Source organism: Uloborus diversus, chromosome 2 (assembly GCF_026930045.1).
Source record: "Uloborus diversus isolate 005 chromosome 2, Udiv.v.3.1, whole genome shotgun sequence".
Taxonomy (NCBI): Eukaryota; Metazoa; Arthropoda; class Arachnida; order Araneae; family Uloboridae; genus Uloborus; species Uloborus diversus.
In genome coordinates, this window is record NC_072732.1 from 193259030 (window position 1) to 193286605 (window position 27576).

The window sequence follows — 27576 nt, forward strand, 5'->3', positions numbered from 1 at the left end:
TTAATTTTAGATGCACATATCAGTTACTTGAAGGTTAAAGGAATCTCTGTTTTTAATGATCTTGGTTATATGGTGCTTTTGAATATAGCACGCTTTTTTTATTGTCTCCCAACCAGAGCGATATAACAAGGGGGTACTGTATTTTATTTCTATTCAAAACATGAAGTTTCTATAGTAAATTGTATTTGATAGAGTTAGTCTGCTTCTTTGTAGTAATAGTAGTTCTGGGCAATTTATTCATGTATTGCTATTATTTCAGGACTTGTTTAAGAGCTGTAGATGTATCGAAGATTATGAAGAAAAAGAAATTGTATTCAGAAAAGAAATAAAAGATCTTGAGGCAAAGTTGTATTATTTGGAAAAAGAAAAAGATGAGCTGGTGCCAGAAAAGTTGGTATTTTACTGTATTCAATTTTCATTATTTTTATGCTACAAAATATTTCTTATTTATAAGAATTTTTCTACTGTTTAATTCATATTTATAAATTGCATGTTCTCTAAAATAGTACCTTTATGGATTTTTTAGGCACTATTGAAATGTAGCAAAGGTTATTTCTATTTAGAATTTCAGTCACATTTTTCATTATCAGTATTTTTCTTTCAGACTCAAAGTTAAACTTGATTGCATTTTTAAGCCAACATAATTATGCAATGTATATTTTCAAATGAATTTAACTATTATTAATTTCTTTAAAAATTATTTGTTTACACATTTTTCCTTCTTATTTATCTGCAATTAATGTTTTTACAATAAATGAAGTTTTGTTTTTTTCATTGAAATAAACACAGATTGCAGTTAGCTTAATTTTTTTTTTCAAGTTGACTCATTTTATTTTTTTTTTGATTTTCAAAGACGTTGCTAATTATTTTACAAAAGTGTACTTGAAATTTTTAGTTGCTGACCTTGTATAATGTTTCGGCTTTGGTTTATAGATTGCTGTTCAGAAAAAGTGTAGTAAACAATAAAGAAGCAAAATATTGCTATGTAGTTCTCTGTTTAGAGAAAAAAAAAACTTCAAAAGCTTCCAATGACTGTGTTTAGTAATTAATCAGTGACTAGAAAGTCACCCATCAAGGTATGACGGTGAAAACTGCTTCTGCATTTAAACGAAGACATTGCCTGTTTGGTGATATTTTGATAGTTGAAATTGTAACCCTAACTCCAGTGGATTAACCCTAAACTCCAGTAGGTAGCGATCATTGTTGACCATTTTTTCGTTTCTTCATTCTCCTGAAATGACACAGTCTTACCAGTAAAGTGCAGTATACTGCCGTGTGCAGGTAAACGGCGGTAACTGCAGATTTTTCGATTTTCATTTTTTTGCATTTTTGAAATCTTTATTACTATAGTTTTATAGTACAAACATTTTTATTTGGCTGTCGCAGAAAAAAAAGCATTTTTTTATCAGTGGTAATTAGCAGTAACTGCTTTTTTAGCAACATTTTGCGGGAAGTCGGCAGTATGTACTTACTGCTCTTTACCTGCCCACGGAAGAACGAAAACTTTCTTCTTTCTTTTCCCGTGGGCAGGCAAATGGCAGTAACTGCAAATTTGTTGATTTTCATGAAATTTTTTGTCCATGATCGTTCTGCCGTGGGAGGGTAAATGGAATCAACTGCAATTTTTTCCATTTTCTTTTTTTTTTTTGGAATTTTTAAAATCTACGTTTCTTCAGTTTTATGGTGCAAACATGTTTATTTGAATAGCGCTAAATAAAAGCATTTTTTTATCAGTGGTTATTAGTAGTAACTGATATTATCGTTACATTATACAGGTAATCAGTAGTATGTACTTACTGATCTATACCAGGCCATAAAGAGTCCGGAGAATGGAACATAAATGAATCGCCGCCAAAACTTGAACAAAGACGCATAAACGGTTTTCGCGATTTCTTTTTAGCTCAACTAAGCGCAAGCAGTAACGCCCCGATGGGAGGTCATTGTGTGACCTCTCAAAAATTTCCTTAATTTGGCAAATTTAGAGAAAATATTGCATTTTTAAAAATGATTCCTAGTCGCTTTTTATTAGTTGTAGGTATGCGTGCCAGGTCGTATTTTATCTTTCGGCAAAATTTGGGAATTACCGTCTCTCGTCCTTGAGCGTAAGAGATACTTTTAAAAGGGGGAGATACTTGGGGAAAATAATCATACTTTATTTCAAATAAAGTCGAAGAAAACTTTTTGTTTGAAATCTTTGATTCTTCATATCCGTGTTCTAGAAACAATAAAACAAAATTATTTTTTGCTAATGTACACTTAAAGAAGATAACATACGAGTAAACACAAGTAATGCTTGGCAGACGATAATTAAACGTGTAGCAACAGAACGATTCTGTTCCATTTGTTTTGTTTTGTCGCAGACGATATTTTTCACAATTTTTTATATATACTAAGCTGCTGCACTTTTAGTAGTTCGATGAGAGCCATTGTTAACACACGAAGCATTTCTTTCATCTAAATATTCATGGATATTTATTGCTTTATTGCAAAGTGTGGAACATTAAGCGATTTGTCGTGGTTTTAAAAATGCCTACAGAAACTTCCAGTTGCCAAGTGACAACGTAGGAACAATAAAGAGTTTTCAACAATGCAGTTTAAGCAATCAAAACATATGCCTTGTCGACTATTCATTGTCAGTATTTGAATTTTGAGTAAATGTATTTGATTTTCACGATTCTGAACATGTTGTGGCTTCCTCCAACAACAACAAATTGACTGTCATCAGCCAAGGAATTTGATTTCCTAAAAATTAATTTTCATCTGAAAACTTCTGTGTCTGCACCCCCCCCCCCCCCCCCCTTCGTCCGTGATTTTGAGGAATTCCAATTAAGAAGAAGCATGACAGAAGATTTAGTAGATGCGCAAAAAAAAAAAAAAAAAAATCTACTGAAGTTTTTTTTTTATATTTAGTGTTTTTAAAAAGGTAAAGCACAAAAATGAGTTCGTTGTAGCAAGGACTGTTTAAATCAGCAAGTATATCTAGTATCTGAGGAGGTACGTAAATGTGTTTTGGATTAAATTTATATTAAGTGGATGTAGGTCGATGCCATATTTAAATTATGTCCTCTTTAATAATAAATTTATAACCAACATATGTATATTTATATATAAATATATAAATATACATGTATATTTATTAATTTATTTTTATATTGGCATAAAAGCATTTGTGTAAAATATAAATTTTTATTTTATTTTTGAATGACATTTCATTTATTTATATTAAATTTATATCAAGTGTATACACGGTATTATTTATTTTTTAAAATAAAATATATTATTCACATTGCAATAAATATACTTCGTAATGACATATCTACTCCGTATTATGTTGAATTTGTAATTATTGGTCATTCAATAGTACATTGTGCAGTTACTGCTGATTGCCAGTAAAAGTGCATGAAAATTACTACTGCGAAGAGCAGGTAAACGGCAGTATCTGCTTTAATTAAAATTTTGATTTCAAAATCAAAATGAAACAAACTGCCCAAAAAATACATCGATATAAACATATAGAATAGCCTAAAATCAAATTTCAATATTTTATTGATATTTGTGGGAAATCAAAAACGCGTTTCTTCAAATATCTCAAAAACACATTTTTGTAGATACTGCCGTTTACCTGCACACGGCAGTATAGCCTACTAAGGCTCTTGTGCCAAAAAACTCATTCAATCAACTTACCAGTAAAACTGTTAAGTTGCCAGATCAAGTTTAGCCTTGTCACAATAAAGCCTTTCCCTGCATGTTAAACATTACAAAAACATATTATAAATTATCATGCCGTGGCGCGAGTTTCATTCTCGAAGCACACGGATTACTCAATCATCGGCTATTATTTATATGAGCATTAAATACTGTCAAAAATTTTAAAAATATCATTATTAGCTTTGTCTTACAACATTGCTTTCGATTTATTACCGTTTTTACTCCTGCTGAACAAGGACATGCCTTTCGGGCATTACATTCACAAATTCAAACTAATCAAGTTTTGTGTTTGTATATTAAGCAATTTCATTAAAATAGATTTTGTATAATTTTTCTAAAAATGCGAAATACAGTGATTGCTAGGAAGAAGGTTAAATCTTTTAAAATCTGACAGTAGTAAGCTCAATGGAGTATGTGGACCGAAAATTTCAATGTTTTTGAATTAGACCCTTTCCTTTCTTTTGAATCAGGAGATAAAATTTTGTACATTGTGCCAAAGACAAAATCCCCGTCCAAAGGCACCCATATAGGAAGGGTAAAGGGGAAGCTCAAGTTCACCCTTTGAAGTTTGAACTTCCTTGCTTTTGCTACTTTTTCTTTGCAAAAATGTGAAAATATTTATTCTCCAGCTATTAATGAATAAGTTATTTAATGACTTTAATCTGTCCTGAAATCTGTTTCCATTTAGAAAATACACTCTTAACCCATGGGGAAAATATCTGAGCCCCCCTTACAACTTTGCATATGGGCGCCCTTGTCCCCGTCGCCTGCATTTCAAAATATCATGCATTTTACAATTACTTGAGGGACTTGTGAAAGATATATCATATGAGGCAGTGAGAAGCAAAGGGAGGTAAGTGAACATTCTCAAGTTTTGAGTAAAACGCATTTAAAAATAATATCCTAGGTAGGCTTTCATTGAAATTTTTTTCTAAATCATGCTGTACAACAGCACATACCAGTTCTACTAGTACCATCTCTTGCCCCGAGGCAGAGGAGAGTTTCCCCTACCATGTGTACTGGTTATCTCCAAATTTTTAATTTTTCCACTTACATCCCTTTGCTCCTTGCTGCCTCATATATGATATGAGGACTTCAAACAATTTTGAAAAAACATTATATTATTCTGTTTAAAATTATAAAGAGCATTAGAGATGTATGATAATCAGAAAACAGGAAGAAAAAAAAAGTTGTAATTTCCTGATTTTTCTCTTGTTCTTTCATCAAACCTGTATTAGTTAAAACTTATACTTCTATCCCCACCCCTATTTTTTTGTGCTTTTTTTGTTAAAATTTTATTTTATTGGTATTTTTTTCTGATTGGTTTAAAATTTATTCAATAGAGAAAGGGCATTCGAAATAGAAGCAGAAAGAGAGAAAAGCCTTTTGAATTCTAGAATAAAACAGCTAGAAAAAGAATTAGCATTAAAAGAAGCAAGTGAAGAAGAAATTAAACTGAAGTTACTAGAAACATTAAAGGCAATGCAAAAGGTAAATTTTTGAAAATCTTGTTCTTATATTTTAGTTTCCAAAAATTGTTTTAAATCCTTGATTTCTCTGGTGAGGAAATTTAACTTGTGAAAGTAAATTTACTTAGTTAATAACTTGCATGCTTTACAATATCTTTTTTTTTTTTTTTTGTATTTTTCAATACTTGCTTCATTCTAGTATAAAAGTGGTTTAATTGTTAATAAAGTTTAGTTGTTCAGGTTGAAAGTTTCATTGTTCTTCGTTAAATTTCATTTTGTTGCAAGCTTTTAAATTGCTCTTCTATTGAAAAATAATTAAAAATATATACATTATTTGTTCTCTGTTATGATTATTTATTATATTTTTTGTAATTTTACACTACAATGCATGCTTTTGATAAGTCACTATTTCATATTTTCCCTGAAAAAAGTTGAAGCTTTTTTGTTTAGAATAAATGACAAATGCATTAGGCAAGTCTCTATTGTACATATGAAACAATTTCATTCACAAAGGACTTACAAAGTACTTTTTTTTAATTGTCTTATCTCCAAAAACATGAGATACAGTGATTGCTAGTGAAAAAAAAAAAAACCCTTTAAAATAACCACCTACTCTTTGTGTTTATGTACCATCATTATGTGCAGAGCATTGTTTATGGCTTTTGATTGTCTTTGATGGTGAAATCAAGTCGAAATCTTTTGTCTAATGAAGAGCAAGTCCTATATTCCTAAGTTTTGCAAGTTCTTTGGCTGTCGTAAAGGGAATTCGTTCTTGTGAATGTTTTAAATATATTGATGGGGAAATAAAAAAAGTAATTTTTTGTAGTAATGATGTGGAAGAATTCATCTCTGGTTGGTGAATAAAATGGCTTTGATGTGCATCATGATTAAAAATGTCAGTGAGGTTCGACACTACCATTGCTCAATGACTTTTGTCTATGGTTTAACTACAAAGATGATAGAAGTTTGATACAGGTTAAACATATTTAAACACATACCTCCATAAAAATGATTTCAGATTTTATTTTTATTTTCTAAATTTCTTTTGCATTGGAAATGTATGTATAGTTTGGTTCTAGTAACTTTAAGTAAGACTTTGAGAGAGCTCATTTCTTTTGGGGAGGTGGAGAAACATTGAAAGCGGGAAGTGTCCTAAGCACATAGTTATGTAGGGTTTCCACCACAATAGAGCTGGGATTGTAGTTCAACTCCATGCCGACAACACTTTTCTCTCTCACTGAGCTTACAATAACAGAGGATTTTTTCAAGTTCATGTCTCAAGTGACTATATTAACTGCAGTGGATAATTAACATATTCAATTTTTTTTTTTTTTTGTAAACTGTTACATACTAATAAATTTAGAGATTCTCTCTTTTCCTATCATCACAAAACTAGTCTCATACAAGAACAAACGATTGAAGGCTAATTATAACTGCAAAGTTACTACACACTTAGTATATTTGAATATTTTATTATTTTCCTACTCAAATTTATTGCAATCAATTGCTTATACTAAATAAAAAAAATCTGTGTGTATATCATATTTATTAGTAGTGGTACCCGCACGGCTTTGCCCGTAGTAGAACATTAAAAGGTCTTTTGGTTTGCCTGCACATTTACAAATAATGTATGGTGAATTTATTGCCAATTGGCCTGCCCATGTTACGGTTCCATGTCATGATAACTTGGTAATTTACTCGTCCATCTTATGATAATTCTGCTCTCGAAAATGTTCTTAAAATTGGAATAGAAAAAGAGCAAAATCGAATTTTCGATAAATCCCTTTGAGGTGCACACCCCCATACTACAAACTAACTTTGTGCCAAATTTCATGAAAATCGGCTGAACGGTCTAGGCACTATGCGCGTCACAGAGATCCAGACATTCTGACAGACAGAGATCCAGACTTTCAGTTTTATTATTAGTAAAAATTATTTTTTTGGTGTACTTATCTCATTGCTTAAGATAAAATTTAATACCAAAATGCTTTACTTATCATTCTCATTTATATATGATATTTTGTAAGCAGTTGTTCTTAAGAAACTGCTCATCCATCCAATATTTTCATTTTTTTAAATTCAAGTTTTAAGGTCTAAGAAAATTAATGGTGGAATTGGAAGAAATAGCTGATAGGATTTAATAAATATTGATTTAATAAGGGATGAATTTGTCAAAAATTAATGTGGAGGGACGGGAGTTGGAGATAAATGTCCAAGGTTGCTTCCAAAACTGATGATGGCCAAAGCAAATATATATACTGTAGATTTTTTGCACTCTTTTTCTCATGGTTCAAATATTTGAATCCTTTTTAGTCAGTTTACCATAATAAGTTTACTGCTTTCAATGTCTGAATATTTAAGAATGCATATATGTTTTATGCAAAAACATGAAACTTTTCCAATTTAATCATCATGCCAAACAGTGATCATTGGTGATCTTAGCAAATTTTCTGTAAGAAAGACATTTTATGATGTACTAATTTTTATTTGTCATTTTTGTTGTTTAAGTAAATGTTTTTGATGATTTTAGCTTGAAGAAAATTTTGAAATTTTAAATGAGAGACTGAAGGAAGAGCTTGGGAAAAACAAAAAAACTGTAAAAAACAGACTTTATTTTGCCAAGGACTTAAAAGAAAAAGATGATGTGATAAAAGAATTGGAAGAAAATATGTACATTCTGAAGAAAAAAATGGAAGAAATGGAAACAGAAATAGATTCTTATAAAGTAAGGAAAATTTAATGTATTCAATTGTGAGTAAAAAAGTTCTAAGATCTTCCTATCTTTTATATTTAGTAGAATATTTAAATTTGTACCTGGGTGACAAAGGGCACTTAGTCACAAAAACAAAATTATGTAGGGGATGAGTTTAAGGTTTTTCTTTTGTGATGATTTGTATTACTGGATTGTTATTCAAAGGCTTATAAAATGAAAATTTGTGTGTCAAAATCTTACTTCTAATGTCTCTAAATAGAGTATAAACAATTGAACGAGATTAAACTTAAATCTTGATTCGAAAATAAAAGCACATAGTGCCCTTTATCACTCTCTAACAGAAATATAAAATGCTTTCAATCTCAATGAATATGTTATAAAATCTTATTAGGCGTTATATTTTGTGTTTTTAATCTGTTTTTTTCTTTTTTGCAAATTAAGTGAAATCTTGTTACAACTAATACCATTACACCAAAATATCTGTTTTAACGAATTAAATTTTCAGTTCTGACATATCTATTATATCACTTGAATTCAATGACAACAGAATTCTCGGGTGATAAAGAAATAGTTTTTGGTGGGGCACCAGAGAGCAAATCCTGACCCTATCCAATTTTTCATAATAAAGCTCTCATGAGGTTCTTTAAAAATGTTTTTTAGGATCTATTAAAGCCAATTAATATACGAGGGCATTTCGAAAAGTAAAGATACACCGTACGCCAGAGGAAAAGTTTTGGCGAGCAAGTTGGTAACACAGGTGTTAACCTTGAACCTTTAGCTTTCTCCTCGTGGTCGTTCGGCATTGCAATGTTGATTCTGGTTGGAGTAGGTCATGTTTAAAACGACTGCGCCGATTCAGAATTCCGCCAGATGCGAAGTGCGCTCCGTCATACGTTTTCTTCATGCAAAAGGTCATCAACCAGCAGTTATGCTCAAAGAAATTGTTTCTGTTTATTGGGACGTTATGAATTGACAAAATGTCACAAAATGGTGTCGCCATTTCTCTGAAGGTAGGACGAATGACGAACGACGAATTCATGACGAACAAAGAACAGGTCCGCTGTCTGTGATCTTTGATGCTCGGACTTTGAACACAGCGAATTCCTTTACCCGAAGTTACATCTTGGTGGAAAATCATTTCATGACGATGATGAGATTAAAGATAAAGTTGAAATGTGGTTCCAAACACAGCCGGCAAACTTCAATGACTGTGGAGTACAAAAGATCGTACCCTGACTTAGCAAATGTTTGGATAATGGGGTATTTATGTCAAAAAATAATAAATAATCCAGTTAATAAGAAGTAACTGACATTTTATAAATAAAATTTTTTTAAAGGAATGCGAGCCATTGTACCTTTATTTTTTGAAACACTCTCGCTTTTTTTAAAGTATAGAAATATTATGTTGTAAGTTACTTCGATTTTAAACATAAAATATATTTTTCAACTTTTTAAGCCAATTAAATATTACATTCCGTATAATTTCACCCAAAAGTGCTATATTAACACCCAGTGTTAATTAGAAATTGTTATAGTGTGTTGTAACACCAGGACTAAGTTATTAAACAAACCTATAACTTCCATTGAGTTTTAATGAATCAATTTTATCTTTTTATGCATGGATATTTCCATTGATAATATAGTTTTGCTGAGAAAGTACTATATGTTTTTTTTTTTAAATTTTTCCTTTCTTAGAAGCTGAAAGAGATATCCATAGTTTCACAATTAGCTCCTTTTGATTGAAATGACTCATCTAGGTATCTTGTTAAAAAATCATTTTTTTACATTGTTAATTACTTCTTCTATCAAAGAAGAATTAATGGAAGAACCACAATATTATGCATATCCTTCAACTCTAGACCTGTGAGTTAAGGGAGTCAAATGTATTCTTTTGCACTGACACCAGTTCCAATATTGTTTTTACAACAAACATTTGTTAAGTGCTTTTATTCAAATATTCTTTGTGTATTTTTTTAAAATTATAGTTTAAAAATTTTAATTTATGTTGGAGAAAAGTGCATAAAACTTTTTAATGGAATAGCTAAATTAATTTGATCATTTTGGGAGGGACTTATGCCCCCTCCTCTTCCTTTCCAAAATTTGCTTTTGTTAAAATGTAAGTACATTTCCGTTTTAATCATTAATGTGGCAAGCACTATGCTCTGTTAGTGATGAAGTTCAAACATATTTCTATGATAATACACAATATTAATTATGCAGGCAAGTGCAGTTCATGCATACGTTTTTATCATTTGGTGTATAAAAGCACAAATTTTTATAAGCAAGATTTTGTCTTGTTGAAGTTTTAACTTGCTTAATAATTTCAAATTAAATTAAACTAAAAGACATGTGATAATGTGTGATTACATTATTTTTCTGCTGTGTGTTAATTGAATGTTCTTGATGGATGATTCAATGTAATTTCGATGTTACGATTTTTTTAAATCAACTTTTAGCGTATGGTATTGATGTAGTTATTTGTTTTTTTATTTAGCTGAAAATATCAACACACCAAACAAAAATTAGAGCTCTGCAAGAATCACATGACAGCACTCAGGGGTATTTTAGGCAACATCTTAAAAACTACACCGCATTGAATGCTGAAAAAGAAAAACTGGATTTATTACTCAAAGTAAGAACCTGTTGTGTCTCATTCATTAAAAATAAAACAACAATGCTTTAGAAAAAATAACTCTTGTACTTTTATTAAGTACAAATGTCATGGAAAATTTTATATTGGTTGCACACATTGAATGCATGAACATTTCTTTTTTGTTAAAGCTTTTCAATTTTAACACAATTTTTCATAAAAAATTGCGTGTAATTTATGATTTTTAACATGGTGACTCCAAACTACGCAATAATTTGCAGCATGTGAGCTTAGCTGATTGAATTGATTACAAATCAGCTCATAGTTACTGGATTCTCCGTTCTTGTACAGATTCGAGTGCACATGTAGAACATAGACATTTTTTGTGGTATTTAATTTCTGGGAAGAAATCAGTAAATTAAAACTGGTTCAGAAGTACACTGTTCTTAGCCAAGTAGATATGATACAAATTTTTCTTAGCTTTACCATTAACGCGTTAGGCATTATTTTGGATCTTTGACTCTTGTGGAAGTAATGAAATTTAGGCTGCATTTTGAAAAATTGGATCCCAGGATTCTCTATACCTTCACCTGAGAAATAAAGGTTCTTCTGAAAGTAACCAAAACTAGAAATGCCAAAGGCATAAATTTGGAGAAAATCTGAAATCACTTTTTAAATGTATCACTTAAATCTCAATCTCACTTTGTTATTGTGTATTTAAAATTCATCCAAATGCACTTTTTCATGTTATTCATTGAGATTTTATCTCTCACTCAAACTTCTGGCCTTGAAGTTCTGTCCATTATTTATCTTTGAAGATATTTTCTAACACTATGTCTTAATAGTAAGAATATATAGGCTTGGAGTTTATTGCCAGGACAGAATTTAGATGAATTGAGAGTTTCAGACTCAAATTAGGTCCTAAGGGGTATATCACAAACTTTGCTATTTTATTAGAGTAATTAATAAGCGAATAGGTTTCTAAAAGAGTTGTAAACTGTACTGGGTTGCAACTAAGAGTGGATGTACGCAATGGAGGGAGCAATTACAATATCGCAATGGGAAAAGCTTGAGACAAAGATTTTCCACCCCTGTCACATGACTAGTTTGGGAGCCTGATTCCTGCTTTTTGGCATGCAATCGTCGTTTGTCATTAGAAATTTATTTGACAATGATGCTAATCACAAAGTCAGTGCTATGAACTTTGTTTGGATCAGTTGCATTATGGATTAGTACTAAAAGTCTGTCACCTTGGACATATCAGTTTTTTTTTTTTTTAAATATGCATTTTTTAAATGTAAATGTTTCAGACTTAAAAATCCATTCATCAAATTAAATATTTGTTTTTCCCATTTAGTAAACTATTTTTATTGGAAAACTTACACTAAAATTTTTACAGAAATGTTGAAAGTATTTTTTAACATCCCAATCTGTTTTTGTAGTGGTGTGCAGTATTTTAATGATAACAGGTGTATTTTATTGAAAAAAGTGATATAATAAGCATTTTTTGTACTTGAATATTTAATATTTGCACATAAAATAAGTACGCAAAATTTAAAGTATGAAATATAAGTAACTGAGAAAATAATTTAATTCTTATTCCTAATATTGTGTATTTGCTTTTGACAGAAATTCTTATTTCTTGGCACGGACATACTATCCAGTCAACCATGAACCCAAAGTCTGTGTACTAATATTTTTTCGGTTTCTCAATGAAACTATTACTGTCCAAAATTTGCCTTCTGCACCATCAATTATAAAAATACATTCCAAAACTTGAAAAACACTCTTTAGAAAATTTTCAGTATAGACTTGCTTTTTGTACTGATTCCAAAAGTGGACAACAAAAGCAGCTTAAAGCTTTCATTAAAATGTAAAATTATTGATAAGCTAAAGAAAGTAAGACTAAAATTTCCATCAATCATGATTTAAAAGTTTCCCAAACTTTCATTACTCATTTAGGAAACATTTCAGGTACAGATTTTTGACTATTTTAGGGCCATGTCCTCATCATACGTCATGTAGCATGACATTTTTGACGAAAATCAGAGAATCACAAGGATGCGCAAGGGGTGTTTTACACCCCATATAAGGAATTCCAGAAACCGCTGTAGGATGCAAACAGTAAACATACCACCCATTAGCAAGTGACCTTCAACCCAGCTACACAGAGTTTGATCCATTTTCAAATAAGGGAACTTAAAAAGTTTGAATAATAAAGTTCTGTGGGGTGTCAAACACCCCCTTGCGCGTCCTCGCGAATTAAGTTTCCACATGAGCTATTTTTGAAAGAACTGGACTAAATTTACCTCCCTTAATATGCAAGCAATTAAAACTTTTGATCAAGATTTTTATTGTCATCTTCTAAAACACCTTGTCTGTTTCAGAAAAAAGATGAAGACATGAGAACTCTAAATGGAAAGTTAGTGAATATCATAAATGAAAAAGAAGCATCCTTGCAGAAGCTACTCTTTGTTGAGAATCAGAGACAAGCTTTGGATTTAAAGTGTAATTCTCTAAAAGCTCAGTCATCTAAATTAGAGAAAGGTAAGTCGATAGATTGTATAAGTTAATTTTTTTGAAATGATTTTTGTCAAACCATTGGAGTATAAAATTTAATTATGTTTAAATTCATTGTTTTAAAACATTTTGCTTAAAAAAAAATCTTTTATAAGATTTCATTTTAAGGAAAACACAGATGATAATTGTGGCAGTTTTAGAGATTTTGCATTGAAGATAAAAATAACAAAAATTGATTACACTGATTTGATTGTATGATTAAAAATTGCAAATTTTTTTAGCATAGTATTCTTACTTTATGATCACCTTAATATACAGTTAAGTAGTGGAATTTGGTAACAGTTTGTGTTAAAATATATTTCTCTTCCAAAATTTTGATCTGTATACTTATACTTCTTTCTAATTTTATGCTAACATAGGTTTTTAAAAAGCACATTTGAGGCTGTAAGAAATAAAGTATGTAAGTGCCAAAATTAATAATTTGGAGATAACCAGTACAAATGGTAGATGAACCTCTACTTTCTTTTAGGGCAAGAGATAGTATTAATGTCCTTATATAGTATTAGTCCCCCCCCCCCCATACAGCTTGATATAGAAATACTTTTCAAAGTCTACCTAGGACCAGAACTTTAAACGTGTTTTTCCCAAAACTTGAAACCTTTGCTTCTCACTGCCTCATTTGAAGTATAATTAGACATAAAGCATTTCACTCCTATTTAAAAATATTAATAAATGCTGTGGTATTTATATTTGTTAAATTTTGTGTAAAATTAAATCATTAAATACCTTAACTGTCTAAAAAGCGATGGGAGGCAAAAGTTTCTGAAATGGTAGAAAGAAAGAATTAGGAACAGTTAGCTTTGTGTGCCATGCTTGGAAGCAGCATCGCAAGAAATCTGTTTCTGGCTGTAATGATGAAAACAGAGCTCAATGTGAGGGAAATAGAATCCCAAACTGTCTCACAATTTGTAATTCACAAAAGTTATAAACCATTTTATAGACATGTCCATACCAGAAGTCATCAGTTATCACTAGATTTATACTAATGTGTTCCTGTATGAGGAGACTGATGCTTGACTCTAACATACGGCGAAACATTGCTACATGTCAGTTTTGGAATGTGTACATAATGGCTCAGCTGTGATGCAAAATAAAAGAGCTAATAATGTACCTTAATTAAATATTGTACTTACTGTAGACTGGCTTGAAGAACATAATCAAGGTATGCATTTCCAATACAAATCAGTATGCGCATTTGTTAATTATGAAATTTGTCCTCATTATTAACCCTTCCCATTAAACCAACTTTCAGATTTTAAAGTATCTGCTTGTCAGTTAAATTGCAATTGTAAAATTGTTCTTCATATAGGAAATTTAAATTTTAAAATTGCCGCTTGATTGGTATGTTCTTCATGCAGTCTTATCCTGTCCAGCTATAAGTTTTAAAATATTTTTCTGGTAACATTTTCAAGTGAGAACTAGTTGCTTTTTTCATATTATGGGCAGGAGTGCCCCCCGTCCTCAATAGGGCAATCAGGCACCCGCTGAAATTCTACAAAGTACTACTCCCAAACAACAGTCCCCCTTCAAAATGAGATTAGAAACCCTTAAAACCTACCCCCTAAAAAATTTCAATGGCACAGTCTCTCCCATCACCCCCCCCCCCCCAGTGGGCATTTCTGTTCTTGGTGTCTATTTAAACAATGGTTTTCACTACACTCATGTTTTAGCTTAATATTCACTCTATAATTTTAATAATGTATGCTTTTGCTTCACTTTTTGTTTGCTGAAATAAGATGTATATATTTTGTTATTTTACGTCCCTCACTTTGTTGCACTTTATTATTTTTTTCTATAGTATACTAAGCACTTCATTTGCACTCAGCTTAAAAAAGGAAACACGGTAAGAACTATTTTCTTATGCATTGAGAACAATTGTAGTTTTTTACTTGATTTTTCACTAGAAAACATTATTTTCAGTAAAGCCTTAAGTGCATCTTAATGTAACTTTTGAAACAATAAATAGTTTGAGATCTATATTATCTATTTTCATCTTACAAATTTCTGCATTTATGTTAATAATAAGGCGATTTAGCTTCTTAAATCTTTAAGTAGTTTTACTGCTGAGGCAACTGTTGCTATAGAAATTAGGAGATGCTGCTGCATACAACATAAAAAAAAAGCATAACTAAGGTGAATTTGCCTCCCCAAAAAGTTATTAGCCGGAGCAAGTGCTCTGTCTTGCTTCCCCCTAGATCCAACACTGGGATATAAATGACCCACATCAGAAAACTAATAGGTATTCAGATCCATTTTCATTTACAATCACGTTTTGCTTAAAATTGTATTGGGTTACAAAAAACCATTATTTTGGTGACTTCTTTATGTACGCCATTCTCCAAAATATTCGGTTCCTTATATTAAAAATAGTGCAAATTTAATGTACATCGGTTTTCAACCACTACTTCGTTTAAAAAAAAAAGTTTGCTTTTTAAGTAAAAGCTGGCTAAATACTGTAAACTGACCTCTTTTTAATCCAACAAAAATTTGTTTTCCATGTCTCACCCAATAGAAAGAGATGAATTTCTCCTAGCATTTTTTCCCAAATACTACACTACCCAAATTGCTGTCATGAAATCTAAGCAAAGTATCTGTTTAGCATAACCACAAACAAAATGTTTAGGCAGAAAATAAAATTGAAAGAAAAACATGAATAATTGTAATGAAAACTTAAACTTCATTATTATTATTAATGTTTTTGATGAAGTTATATTTATTCTAGAGTATAAATTAAAATGAAGGAAAGACTACGTAGAAAGTTGACTTATGATATGCATTGCATGGCTACTTTGCTCTTTGTATTCAGTTTCTTATTAATAGTTTGATGCAACTAATTCTGACTTTTGTACTACCAAAACTGATACGATTCTTATAATAAAAAAACCTAAACTAAATACCGCTGCAGGATTTAGTAATGAGCGAACAGTTTGCAAAAAAAAAAAAAAAAAACCCTACAAAACATGTTTTGAGTAACTCTTGCCATTTAGTCCAATGAGTCTGTGCTTGTGATATGAAAGTGTTTGGAATTATGCCTTAAGTTTCATTTTACTGTTACTGTTATTTTACTGATAAAAATTTCAAATTATTTAATGTGATAGTATGAAAATTTAAGGCATTGTTTATGTGTAGGTCAAACTAAGTTATAATTTCTTAAATAAATGTTTATACCATCACTATATTTAAAAGCATTCTTTCAAACTTCACTATTTTTTTTTTAATTATTATTATTATTATTATTATGCTGTAAGCTCACAATCTTGTTTTCTATGTTGACTATATCAAAAAAATTCATAAAATTGAACTTTTTATTTCTTTATGATATATTTGTAGAGATATTGAAATTAAGAAAAGAACAGTCTCTTCATCAATCAGAAGTTTCCAACTTAGTGCGAGAAAAAGAGCTATTGGCTAAAGTATGATTGAACTTTATTCCATTTTGTGGTTGTGAACTGAAATAATGTTTTGCTTAGGTGATTTAAGAAAATGAATGGTTTTAAAATTTAAGTTACTTGGCATCAAAAATTTTGCGAAGTAATGTGACATTTGTGTGTGTGCAATTATTTGTATATTATTGAACGAGAAAGTTCAACTATATCAGGGTCATTCCACAATATTTGGCTGTTAAATATCCCATGACTGATACTAAATCTGCACAGCCGAATACCGTGGAATGACCCTCAGAAATGAATAAGTTATGACATAGATTCATTAGAACAATGGTGGTCAACCGCCAAATTTTTATTTTGTGCAATTTTGTTTATTTTCATTGGTGAGTCAATCAATCTCTTGTATCAATCATTTTCCCTTCCTTTGATAAAGAATCCCTCTCTCCTTTCCATTTTGTTCCTCCCAGAGGTGGCTAGTGGGGCTTATATGTGCGGGGGCAAAATTATATTAGGATGTTAAAGACTATTATAGGCTATCTTGAGTGACTACTTGTTCCTGTGTTGTCATAGTTGTTGTTCCGGTGCGTATTCTTTTCTTGCGAAGGAAGGGAATATGCCCTTTGAGTTTAACTTGATTGTAAATATCTTTCTGAATAGTTTTTTTTCTCTTTAATACTTTTAAAACTTTTTTCCAGCTGTACATATTTTATTACATGTTTTTTTTAAACAAATCAAGTACTTTTATAACTATATTGTGATCCTAATATGTGATCCTTAGACAAAAATGAACTTTTTAGGAACTCAAATTGTGTTCCACAATAGACACACAATTTACAACTTAATGGCTTGATAAAAACAGGTTATGCAAATTGTTTTGTTTTCAACAGAATGTTATGAAGATGGAAGAGTTAACTGAGAAGTATAAAAATGAGTTCAAAATCAATGAAAATGAGAGAGTGACTCTACACAAAGAAGTGAAAAATTTACAGATGCAAGTTGAAAAGCAGAATAAAGTTATTAGTGTCTTGGAGTCGATGAAATCTCAGTTGCTTAAGGACATAGGAGACTTAACCAAGAAGGTAATATTTGATACTAAATTTATTTGTGTATCTGAAATACTTTATGTAGAATATAAAGTTATACATTAGACATGCAGGGGTGCATTTACACTCAGTTTAACTAGGCACTTGCTTGCAATGACAAAAATTGCGTTAATTTGATGTTCAGATTTAGAAAAAGGAATCGGAAAACTCGGTTCTTTTAAGTAGCATGAAATACAGGCCCAGATCTGCGTATCCGCAGTGCAGCGGGCATATGTCCTTAAAGGGCCCAATGGCCCAAGAAATTGGGGAAAAAGGGAAAAAAAACTAGCACTAAGTTATTAACGTTGCAAATATACACTGCTGGCCTCTATGAAGGGGCCCTACAGATTTTGTTGCAGGAGGATTCAAAATTTATAGATCCGGACCTGATGAAATTAATGGGGAAAATGGTATTACAACAAATCCATACCTGCTTATAGTATAAACACAAGACCTGACTATGACTTTTGAGAACACTTGGAACTAACTTTATTTTTGCACCCCCCCCCCTAGATTACACTATAGAGTGAAAGTAATAAAATAGTTTTACACACTTGTATATTACCTCAAGATGACAGCATAAAAAAAAAAATCTGTTATCTAACTTTCATTTTTTTTTTGTAACAGTATGTAGTTTTAAGTAAATATAGCAGAGTGACTTAGAGATTTGGCAGTTTAAAAATTTTAAGAACTTTTTTTTTTTAAGATTTAGTATTTATATCTTACTATAGTGCAATGTGAAATTACTCTAAACTTTCAAAACATTAGCTAGATTTAGTGTCCTCTAAAAGTTGGTGCCCTGGGCCCGTGTCCCATGTGCCCATGCCTTAATATGGCAATGTATACATACATATATATATATAGCTCAATGCTATAAAACTGAAAGAGGTGGCAATAAATGATATGCAGGTGACTAGTTCTGTGTTAAATTTCAAAAAAAAAAAAAAATCATGAATCTATAAAAGGAATGAAGGGGGGGGGGGGAGTAAACAGCATTAAAAAATTATTTCTTAAAAATGTGTGTTTGTGGGGGGGGGGGGGATTCTACAAATTCAAAAGAAATTATTCTTTGGAAAACTTTTGAGTACAGACTGCTTTGGTTAGTTTATGAAAATACTGTTGATAAAATGTTTTAGACCCTATAAATATAATACAGAATTTAAATGTTGTGTTTGCATCTAAATTTCTCTCCAAATATTTTACTAATATTTTTAAGCTTTTGAATGTACTATTTAGTTTTAAGTGTAAAAAACATAAGTGATTTAATTTTATTTTGTAACAGATTGAGAAAATGAATGATGATATTTGTAAATATGAAGACCAAGAAAAAGATATGAAAATAAAGATTGCTGTTTTAAATAACAAACTTTCACAGCAATTGGATGTAGCAGATGCTGCAATATTGGACAGAAAAATTTATTGCCAGCAATACAAAGAAGCAAAAGTGAGTGTCGCAAATGTGTTGTCTGTAATTTTATTTCCTGCATTGATCCTAAATAAGGAGGCACAGTGGCAGATTTGCAAGTTTGGGGGCCTTCTTCAATGCATTTTTTTTTATTTTTTAATGTTTGCTTCATATGTTTTATTTGCTTGCTTATACATTAAGTATATAACATGCATATTGCATAAAAATTTAATATACATGCAGCAATTATTTTTTGAGCACTATGCCATGATTAAATGATAAATTGGCTTCTGAGAACCAGAACCTAAAAACTTCATTTGCAAACCCAATAGGCACCAAACTCATAGCTTTCGGTTTGACATTGGCCAGTTAAAGACCTCCATGCATACTAATGCTCATTGATGCATGTTGAGTCTGTTGTGGTCACAAAGACCTCTAATTTCCCAAAACAAATTAGTACCTCTGGGGGCACTGGATAAGAGGTTATTCGGCTCCTGGTCTAAATCAAAAATATGAAAACATTGATAGATGGTAATTCCGTCTATTGATTTGGTTCTTGGCTAAGTTAGACTTTCACCTTAGAAGTGCAGGTTAAAATGAAAGCCACACGTTTCTGCTTCTACAATAGTTGAGGCAAACCTAACCTGACAGCATTGTGAAGGCGACACAGATCTTAATCATAGCATTTTGACGCTGCCAGATTAGATTTACTCCAACCAAAGGGTAGTGACATGTGGTACTTGAGTTTGGTATCCCAAGTAAGTAATGGTAACTATCAGTACACTCATGATTTGAAATACTTAAAATTTATCATTAATGAAGGGTAATTAAAACTGAATCATGTTGTTGGTTCGGTTGAAAAAATATTAGTATTCGTGATATGTATTTTTTGTAATAGGTTAAATTTTTAACCTGTGCCAATAATAAGATTTCACATGATTTTTATACCAATTATGCGAAATATATGTATGCTTTTCAGAAATAAAAAATCCCTTAACGTAACAACAGCAGGGAGCAGACAATGTGCTAAAAAAATTTGGTCTGCTGTCTGTTATCAACATATCAAATAAATATGTACTTTAAAATATAGGTGTAATATTTTTTTTAAGTGCAAAAAATAATGAAGAATTTATGTGCTGATTTGCCTTGCAAAAAAAAAAGATAAATAACCTTGCTTTCATGTAAATACTTTAGCGCCGTGATCAATCATCGGCCTGATCGATAAGGCATCAGACACGTAGGCAGAGGTGTCCTGGATTCAATGACAGCTGGTCAAAGATCCTCTATGTTCATTAAAAGTGACTGGGGCACTTCAAATGTGTCATGGTCACAAAGTTCTCCAAGTTCCAATTTCAGATCAATGCCTCTGAGGGTGCGGGATCAGGGATTGCTCGCTTTCTAGTTTGGATCAAAAAACAGAGCTGTCTTCAGGGCCCCATCTAATTGGTTAAATCATGTATATTGGTAGGTACAGGAAACCCTAGAGTGTGTAATTAAATGTAGATAATTTAAAGGAAAACTCTTTTAAAATGAAAAGTGCCAAAGACTGCAAAATAGTGAAATTCTCAGTCATATTTATTTAAATTTTGTTTTCAGTTATATTTCAAGCAATCGCTCACATTTTCTCTCTTATCCATGAGGTAGGCTTTTATAGTCTGGTTTTGAGTTTGTTTGAAAGCCATGGTTTCTTCACAAATCTTTGTACTTGATTATAGAAAGTAAAATAACCAAAAGCTATTACAAAACTAAAACTCTAATTATGTAGTTGTTTTTTTATTCTTAGGAAAATCAAGATCTCTTGAAAGAAAAGAGTGATATATTAACTAATTATGTGGATGAATTAAAGGAATCATTAGACCAACGCAATGATGAAGTAAATGATTGGAAGAACAGGTGGAAAAGTTTAGATTTATCTCAGAAGAAATTGCTGACAAAATTAACCAAAGAAGGGCAGAAGTATGCTTCACTCAAAGGTGAAAATCATTGCATGGAGCAGAAAGCTCATTTTTACTTGCAGTCGATTGCTGCACAAGAAAAGGATATAGAAACTTTGACTGCAAAAGTTTGCCATGTTAGTATTTGCTTTTCAAATTATTTTGTATTTGGCTATGTATAATCTTGTTTTTTGCAGCTATCAATTGGTATGAAATGATAATTCATTGGTGTTGTAGTTAATAGATGTTTTTGCTCTTTGTGTGGCTTAAACATTTTAACACGAGAAACACGGAAGGGGCTTGTATGTTCATCTCGCATAGTTTGTAGCTCAATACACTGAAACATAACTAATTTTACATGATGAAACTTTCTGACTTTTCATAAAATGACAATGTTTGAGTGCCTACTTTATCATTTAGTCTTTAGTCTTGTAGAAGTGTAAACATTGAATCTTATACCTAGAAAGATTTTTTAAAAATTTGCTTACTGTAGCATGAAAAATACTGTTCTCTCTAGTTTCACTTTTTTCCCCCTATTTTTGCAGTCGAATAGAATTCTAAATGCAAAATACTGCTGAATGTTCACCAACCAGGCTGTAGGCATCACTCTTCGAAAGAGAAAATAATAATTTACAATTTGTTGTGTAGCAATCACATAAATTATTATGGATTCAGTTTGTATTCAGTTATTAAAAGAAATTTTCGTGTGGCTTCTAGACTCACCCAAGAAGACATCTATTAAGAATTTACTTAAAAACTGACAACTTATAATTTATTGTGTAGCGATCACAGAAATTATTATGGATTAATTTGTATTTAATCACTAGAGGAGATTTTTGTGTCGCTTTTGAACTTACCCAGAAAGGCATATATAAGGATTTACTCAGAAACCAAGCAGGGGACATACTGGTTCTTTGAGTCTTTCTAAGTATACCGCCAATTTCAATAACTCTTGTGTTCGACCACTTCAATAAAAAATATTGCTCAGATGGCAATAAACATAACATTGAAAAAAAAAAAAAAAACCTGCATTGATTTTATTTATGTTTGGGAAATCATGCAAATAAACTAGAATGAAGCTAACAGATCGCTTTCATTTTCATCTAGCAAAGTTTCTGAAGTTTTTTATTTTTTTTTATATTTCCAGTTTTGCATTTGATTGAAAAATCAGAGTTCAGCAACTTCTGTTTTTTTGCATGCTGTATAGGTATAAAGTGTTTTGATGCTTAAATATTGCAAATTTGCTGTGATTTTTATCAATGAAGCATCAAGTTTCAATGCATTTGTTTTAAAAAGTTGTTTATTCTTTTAGATGAATGAAGATTTGATGATGCTGAGATCACAGTTACAGCTTCAGCAGCGGACTAATAAGGAGCTAGAAGATAAATTAAGGCAATTTGAAGTTCTGCTCAAGAATGAAAAAGAACAATACGCTACTTTGGAAAATGGAACAAAAGTGTTGCATCTGGAAATGCTGAGGCTGACCAGTGAAAAAAATGCCTTAATCTGTAAAGTGAATGATTTGGAAAAATTGAAACAGAGTTTTACGTATGCGAAACAAGAACTGCATAAGGAAAGATTTAAAAATTCTGCTTTAGAAGAAGCAATGCATCAACCTAGGAATATTCATCGATGGAGGATGCTTAAAGTAAGTATTTCACATAAATATATTCTGTACAGTTTTAAGAGGTTTCACATTTATGCAGTCATAAGTTAAATATTTGATGCCAAAATCCAGGGGTGCCCCCCCCCCCCAAGTTCAATGGTGCAATTCCCCCCCAAAATGTTTCTCAACTCTTTCCCTTTTTTATACTTTTTAGTTCTCTTTTTTTAATTTAATTTTCTTTTTTTTTTAAATATTTTATTTATTTATTTATTTATTTTGTTTTTTAGTTCTCTTTTTATTTATTTACTTTTTTTAAAAATATTTTTTATTTGTTTATTTATTAATTTTTAATTATTATATTATTATTATTATTTTATTAGAAAAGTTCTCTGCTACGCCAAACACAAACTAAATAAATAAATGAAATGAAATATAAACAGAATAAAATAAAATGAATAATCTAAATTAAAAATAAATCAAGAACTACATTTAAATAAATAAATTTAAAAAAATCCCCCCCCCCAAAAATTTTGATGGCGCAACTTGCGCCATAATCACCCCCTGTGGGCACCCCTGCCAAAATCAAAATGAGTTAGATGAAAACATTCTTTGTTTCTTTTTTATAAGAAATCTTATTGGCTGTCTGTTGAAATGTCCCATGTCTTATTAGAATTAGTTTATATGTATGCTAAACTGTATCCAAGGTAGATTATGTATAAGTGCATGCTGTCTAAATCAGGAGCATTTCAAATTCTCAAAGAATAGTAAAACTCAAATTGCAAAAATCAGGTTTTTATCTATGACAAAATTTTATAAGTCCTCTTGATTTCAAATTTAGACTATGTTGGCTCTACTCAGTTGATTTTAATTAATTTCCCTTTTCTCTACATTTCGTTGCAATTCAAAATGTGTTATTAAAAATCATGTGTAAAAGCTTTAACTCACTTCAGTTATAGTTTATCAAATATATAACTCCTTTATCCTATTTGACTTCACGGTATAGCTATATCGAGTCAGGCTGTATTATACAGTTAATTATACAGTATAAGAAAATACACATGTTTGAAATAGCAATGTTGAGAAATATATTTGAATTAAAACATGTACTTACATGTAGAGGTTCAAAATTTGTATAATAATAAGCAACTACTGGCATTTAGACTTAAAAACTTGATAGATTTCAGAACTCCAACATTATTTATTTCACCCTGACTTTAGAAAATTTTTTCTACTTTCACTTTATTCCTCAAATAACTTTTTCTGAATCCTGTTCAATTAGGAGAAAGTTGTATATCACTGTCATTTTTCTTAAAAATCATCTTGGTTTCTAGATGCTGAAATAATGTCGTAATTTCTTTATATATATATGTACCTATGTTCAAGGCTCTAAAAAGACTTTGAATGTGGTTTTAAAACACATGCAACTGACGTCTAAAAAAATTCTCATAAAAATATTTCCTGAAAAAAATCTTCAAAATTTCTTACTAGATATTTTTTATGCAGGATAAAACTCAACTTTAATGCTGAAGAATTTGCTTTCATTATGGTGCATTAAAATTTTCAGGTTCTGTTTTCGGAATTTTTGATGATTGGATGAACGACTTTCACTAACTTTTATGATTGAAAATTTTTCGAACAATGGAAATCTGATTATGTTACTGTGAAAATCTAAAATCTGGTAAATGTTGACATTAGTAAGTGAATATCAACATTCACATAGCAAAGATGTCGGTGAAAATCAAATATTTCTTCAAAAAATCATCAGTGAAAGTCAAAATTCTTCAATTTTGGACCTTCAAGGTAACTTTTGTATTTTTTTGTGCTATTAAAAATTTATTACTTTGTTTTTGAATAGGGCACAGATCCAGAAAAGTACAAATTGATAGAAAATTACCAAGCAGTTCAAAAACAGCTTCTTAAAAAAGCTATTGAAGGCCAGAAAAAGGATGAGAAATTATCAAGCATGACCAGAATCGTTGATCAGCTAAAAAATATAACATCTCGTCATAAATACTTTGAAACCAAATGCATGCAGCAGATAAATCAGAAAGAGTTATTAAGAGAAAAGGACGATAAAATCAAGGTATGTAGTTCTTAAATTTTGAGCAACTTGCTGGTGTTTTACCATTCATTTTCATACTTTGATTGGAATGCTCCATGGAACTCATCATGTAATTCACTTACGTTTGACCATCATGAAGTTTATCTTTTGTGGATTGGGGGACCTTCAGCCATGGTTGTAGAGGGAGGGAGGGAGGGGGGAGGGCAAAGAAACTTTTAATGCTTTCTTACAGTAATTTAGAGAAAAAACTTTTTCTCCAAAGTGAGCATTTTGGATTTAATACTAACTATAGAGAAACGTTGGTTATTAGATTTTTTTTTGTATTTTATTTTCAGCAAAAACTAAATAAGCAAGCTTGAACAACAAAGTTTAAGTACAATAGAAGATAAAGATGCAAAAAAAAAAAAAAAAAAAAAAATGCAGGTATTCTCCGCTTTGCTTTATCTTCCTATAGCAGTTACATCACTTTCCCTTTGTCTTCCCAAAAGTTGTATTAAAAAAATGTTGGTTTACATTTGAAACCACAGAAAAAGAAATGTTTGCTTCTCAGAAAAAGTATTTTCTTCTTTTTTTAACCAATGAACAAAACTGATATTTTTCCATACATCTAAATTCTTGGCAGTTTCACTTGCAACTTTTGTGTTGTATTCCTCCAGAAAACAGTAGAAATATTTTAATTATTATTAGTATTTTTTTTTTTTACATTCAAAAAGCAATTGGCAAGCTAATTTTCTTTTACAAAGAAAATCATTCAAATGAATGAAGTATGAAGTGAAAAGGGGGGGGGGCGCTTGAAAACAGCGCGAGCACCGAGACCAAAGGTCTATTGTACTATCCCCGCTAAGACTACTAAAGGAGCCCAGTAACAGAAATAAATCTCAGCAGTTGCCTAACCGAAATTCTAGGCAGTTCCCAGGGATCTACATAGTGGTATCCCAAGTGCTCAAATCTTTGTGCAGAGTAGAAGTCACATTCACATAGCACATGAATTGAGCTTTCATCAGCCATATGACATCCTCTACACGAAGGGTTGTCGATAACACCCATCAGATTAAGGTGCCTATTAAGAAAGCAGTGTCCAGTTAGTAACCCAACAGACTTCTTGATCTCATTCCTGCTCAAGTTAAGCAGTTTCTTGGACCTGAGCCAGGGAGACTGCTGGTTCAGAGTCTTGGTCTGTCTTTGAGATTCGGACTGAAGCCACAGGCCATAAGATTCATCCATAAGAAGGTTCTTTGCAGTAGTCCTTACTGCATTGTAGGGCAGGCAGAGGACAGGCTCGGGTCCCATAAACGGTACATTGGAGCCCTGTTTAGCTAACTGATCTGCCAATTCGTTACCTAAAATGTCACGGTGACCAGGAACCCAGTAAAGGGAGACCCTATTACTGCCAGCTAGTCTTACCAGTGCATTATGGCACTCCCAAACTGTTTTGGTAGTAAAACAGTTACGATTGAGAGCTTTCAACACAGCTTGGCTATCAAAGAATATTCTGATAACCTTCCCACTTAGGCCTCGATCTAGGCAGTTGTTTACACAAGCTAATATGGCTAAAGTTTCTGCCTGGTAGACAGTAGCTAGCTTCCCTAAAGAGAAGCACAGATTAGTGTTATTGCTGCTGCAATATGCACCAGAACCAGTTCCAGACGAAGTCTTGGAACCATCTGTAAACCAGATTTTGTGTGCATTGCCAATGATATCCTTCCATTGCTCTCTGGACAGAAACACAATGTTATAATTGGCATTAAAGCTGAATTGTTTTAACATCCAGTCAGAAGGCATCATAAAGTAAGGATGCTTACTAGTCTTTGCACTCAGTTTATCGTACAGAGACAGGTAACGAGGGGACTTCCAGAGACCCATGAGCTTGAGGCGGTATGCACACAGAATCGCCTCCATTTCCACTTGCTTATGCAATGGAAGAAGGCCTAGAAGTAGATCAAGGCTATGGGAAGGAGTAGTTCTCATGGCACTAGTGATAGTAATAGTAGCCATCCTTTGTACTTTGGCGAGGCAACCCTCAGCCGTAATGGTACAGGTTTTACCCCACCAGGCAATTGCCCCATATGTAACCGTAGGTACAATTACTCTAGTATAAACCCAGTGAGCGATTTTTGGAGAAAAGCCCCAATTAATACCAATTGCTCGTCTACAAGACCAAAAGATTCTCTTGGCCTTATCGGTAATTTGCTTAAGGTGAGAATTCCATGTCAAAGTTTTGTCAAAGATCACACCCAGGTACTTGACCTCACTAGAGTAGGCAAGAGGCGAACCAAAGAACTTAATTATCTTCAAGTCTTTGAGACGTTTACGAGTGAAGGGAATCAAGTCTTATTCGGATTGACCGTAAGACCTGCCTCCAAACACCACTTTTCAATTTCCTTAAGGGCAGACCCAATGAGATTTGTAACAGTTTCATGGAACCTACCCCTAATAACAAGGGTTATGTCGTCCGCATAGCCAATGCAGTGCAGACCTTTGCGACGAATTTTTTCCAGAAGTTCATCAACCACCAGGCACCAAAGCAAAGGGGAGATAACGCTCCCTTGTGGGCAGCCATGGCAGTTACCCACCATCATAGTTCTGCCCAGCATGCAAGCTTTTGCCATACGGGTTGTTAGCAGACTATTAACCCAGGTACATATCATGGGATCAATTCCCTAAATCATTCAAATAGGATAACAAACTAATCTTTCTGTAGGAGTACATGCATGTTAAATTAAATTAAATTAATTTGCACATTAATTGAATAATATTTTTTTTATGACCTTGGTTATATCCCCTTTTGAGATACTATCCTGCGTTTATGATGTCTCCCAAAAAGTGCGATATGACGAGAGGTTACTGAATGTTTGAAAGTTTCTAAATTTGTTTTTCATTTCAGATTTTGTTTTTTATTTCAGGCTTTGACATTTGATGTAAATATGTATGAATCATACATATCCAAATATCAATCAGAAATTGCGTCATTGAAAGAAGAACTGAAGAAACTAAAAATGAATAATTTTTTTAAGCAGAAGAAGATATCACCAAGCAGGTGA

The 27576-nt window shown here is 31.7% G+C and overlaps 1 protein-coding gene across 1 annotated transcript; it reads left to right on the forward strand.

Annotated features, from left to right (window-relative positions):
- The first annotated feature begins 345 nt into the window (after nucleotides 1–345).
- LOC129216742 (cilia- and flagella-associated protein 58-like) lies at nucleotides 346–27576 on the forward strand. The gene is made up of 12 exons (XM_054850959.1): nucleotides 346–390; nucleotides 5052–5199; nucleotides 7708–7902; nucleotides 10385–10522; nucleotides 12868–13027; nucleotides 16391–16473; nucleotides 17334–17525; nucleotides 18811–18972; nucleotides 20717–20995; nucleotides 22180–22515; nucleotides 24329–24556; nucleotides 27439–27576. The coding sequence occupies exons 2-12, from the start codon at nucleotides 5191–5193 to the stop codon at nucleotides 27574–27576; spliced, it is 1920 nt and encodes a 639-aa protein (XP_054706934.1). The 5' UTR covers nucleotides 346–390; nucleotides 5052–5190.

Excerpts from the sequence above, each read along its gene's own strand:
- LOC129216742 (XM_054850959.1), top strand. Across the intron at positions 7,903-10,384 it reads CAGAAATAGATTCTTATAAA|CTGAAAATATCAACACACCA; the intron begins GTAAGGAAAATT and ends TTTTTTATTTAG. Across the intron at positions 10,523-12,867 it reads AACTGGATTTATTACTCAAA|AAAAAAGATGAAGACATGAG; the intron begins GTAAGAACCTGT and ends TGTCTGTTTCAG.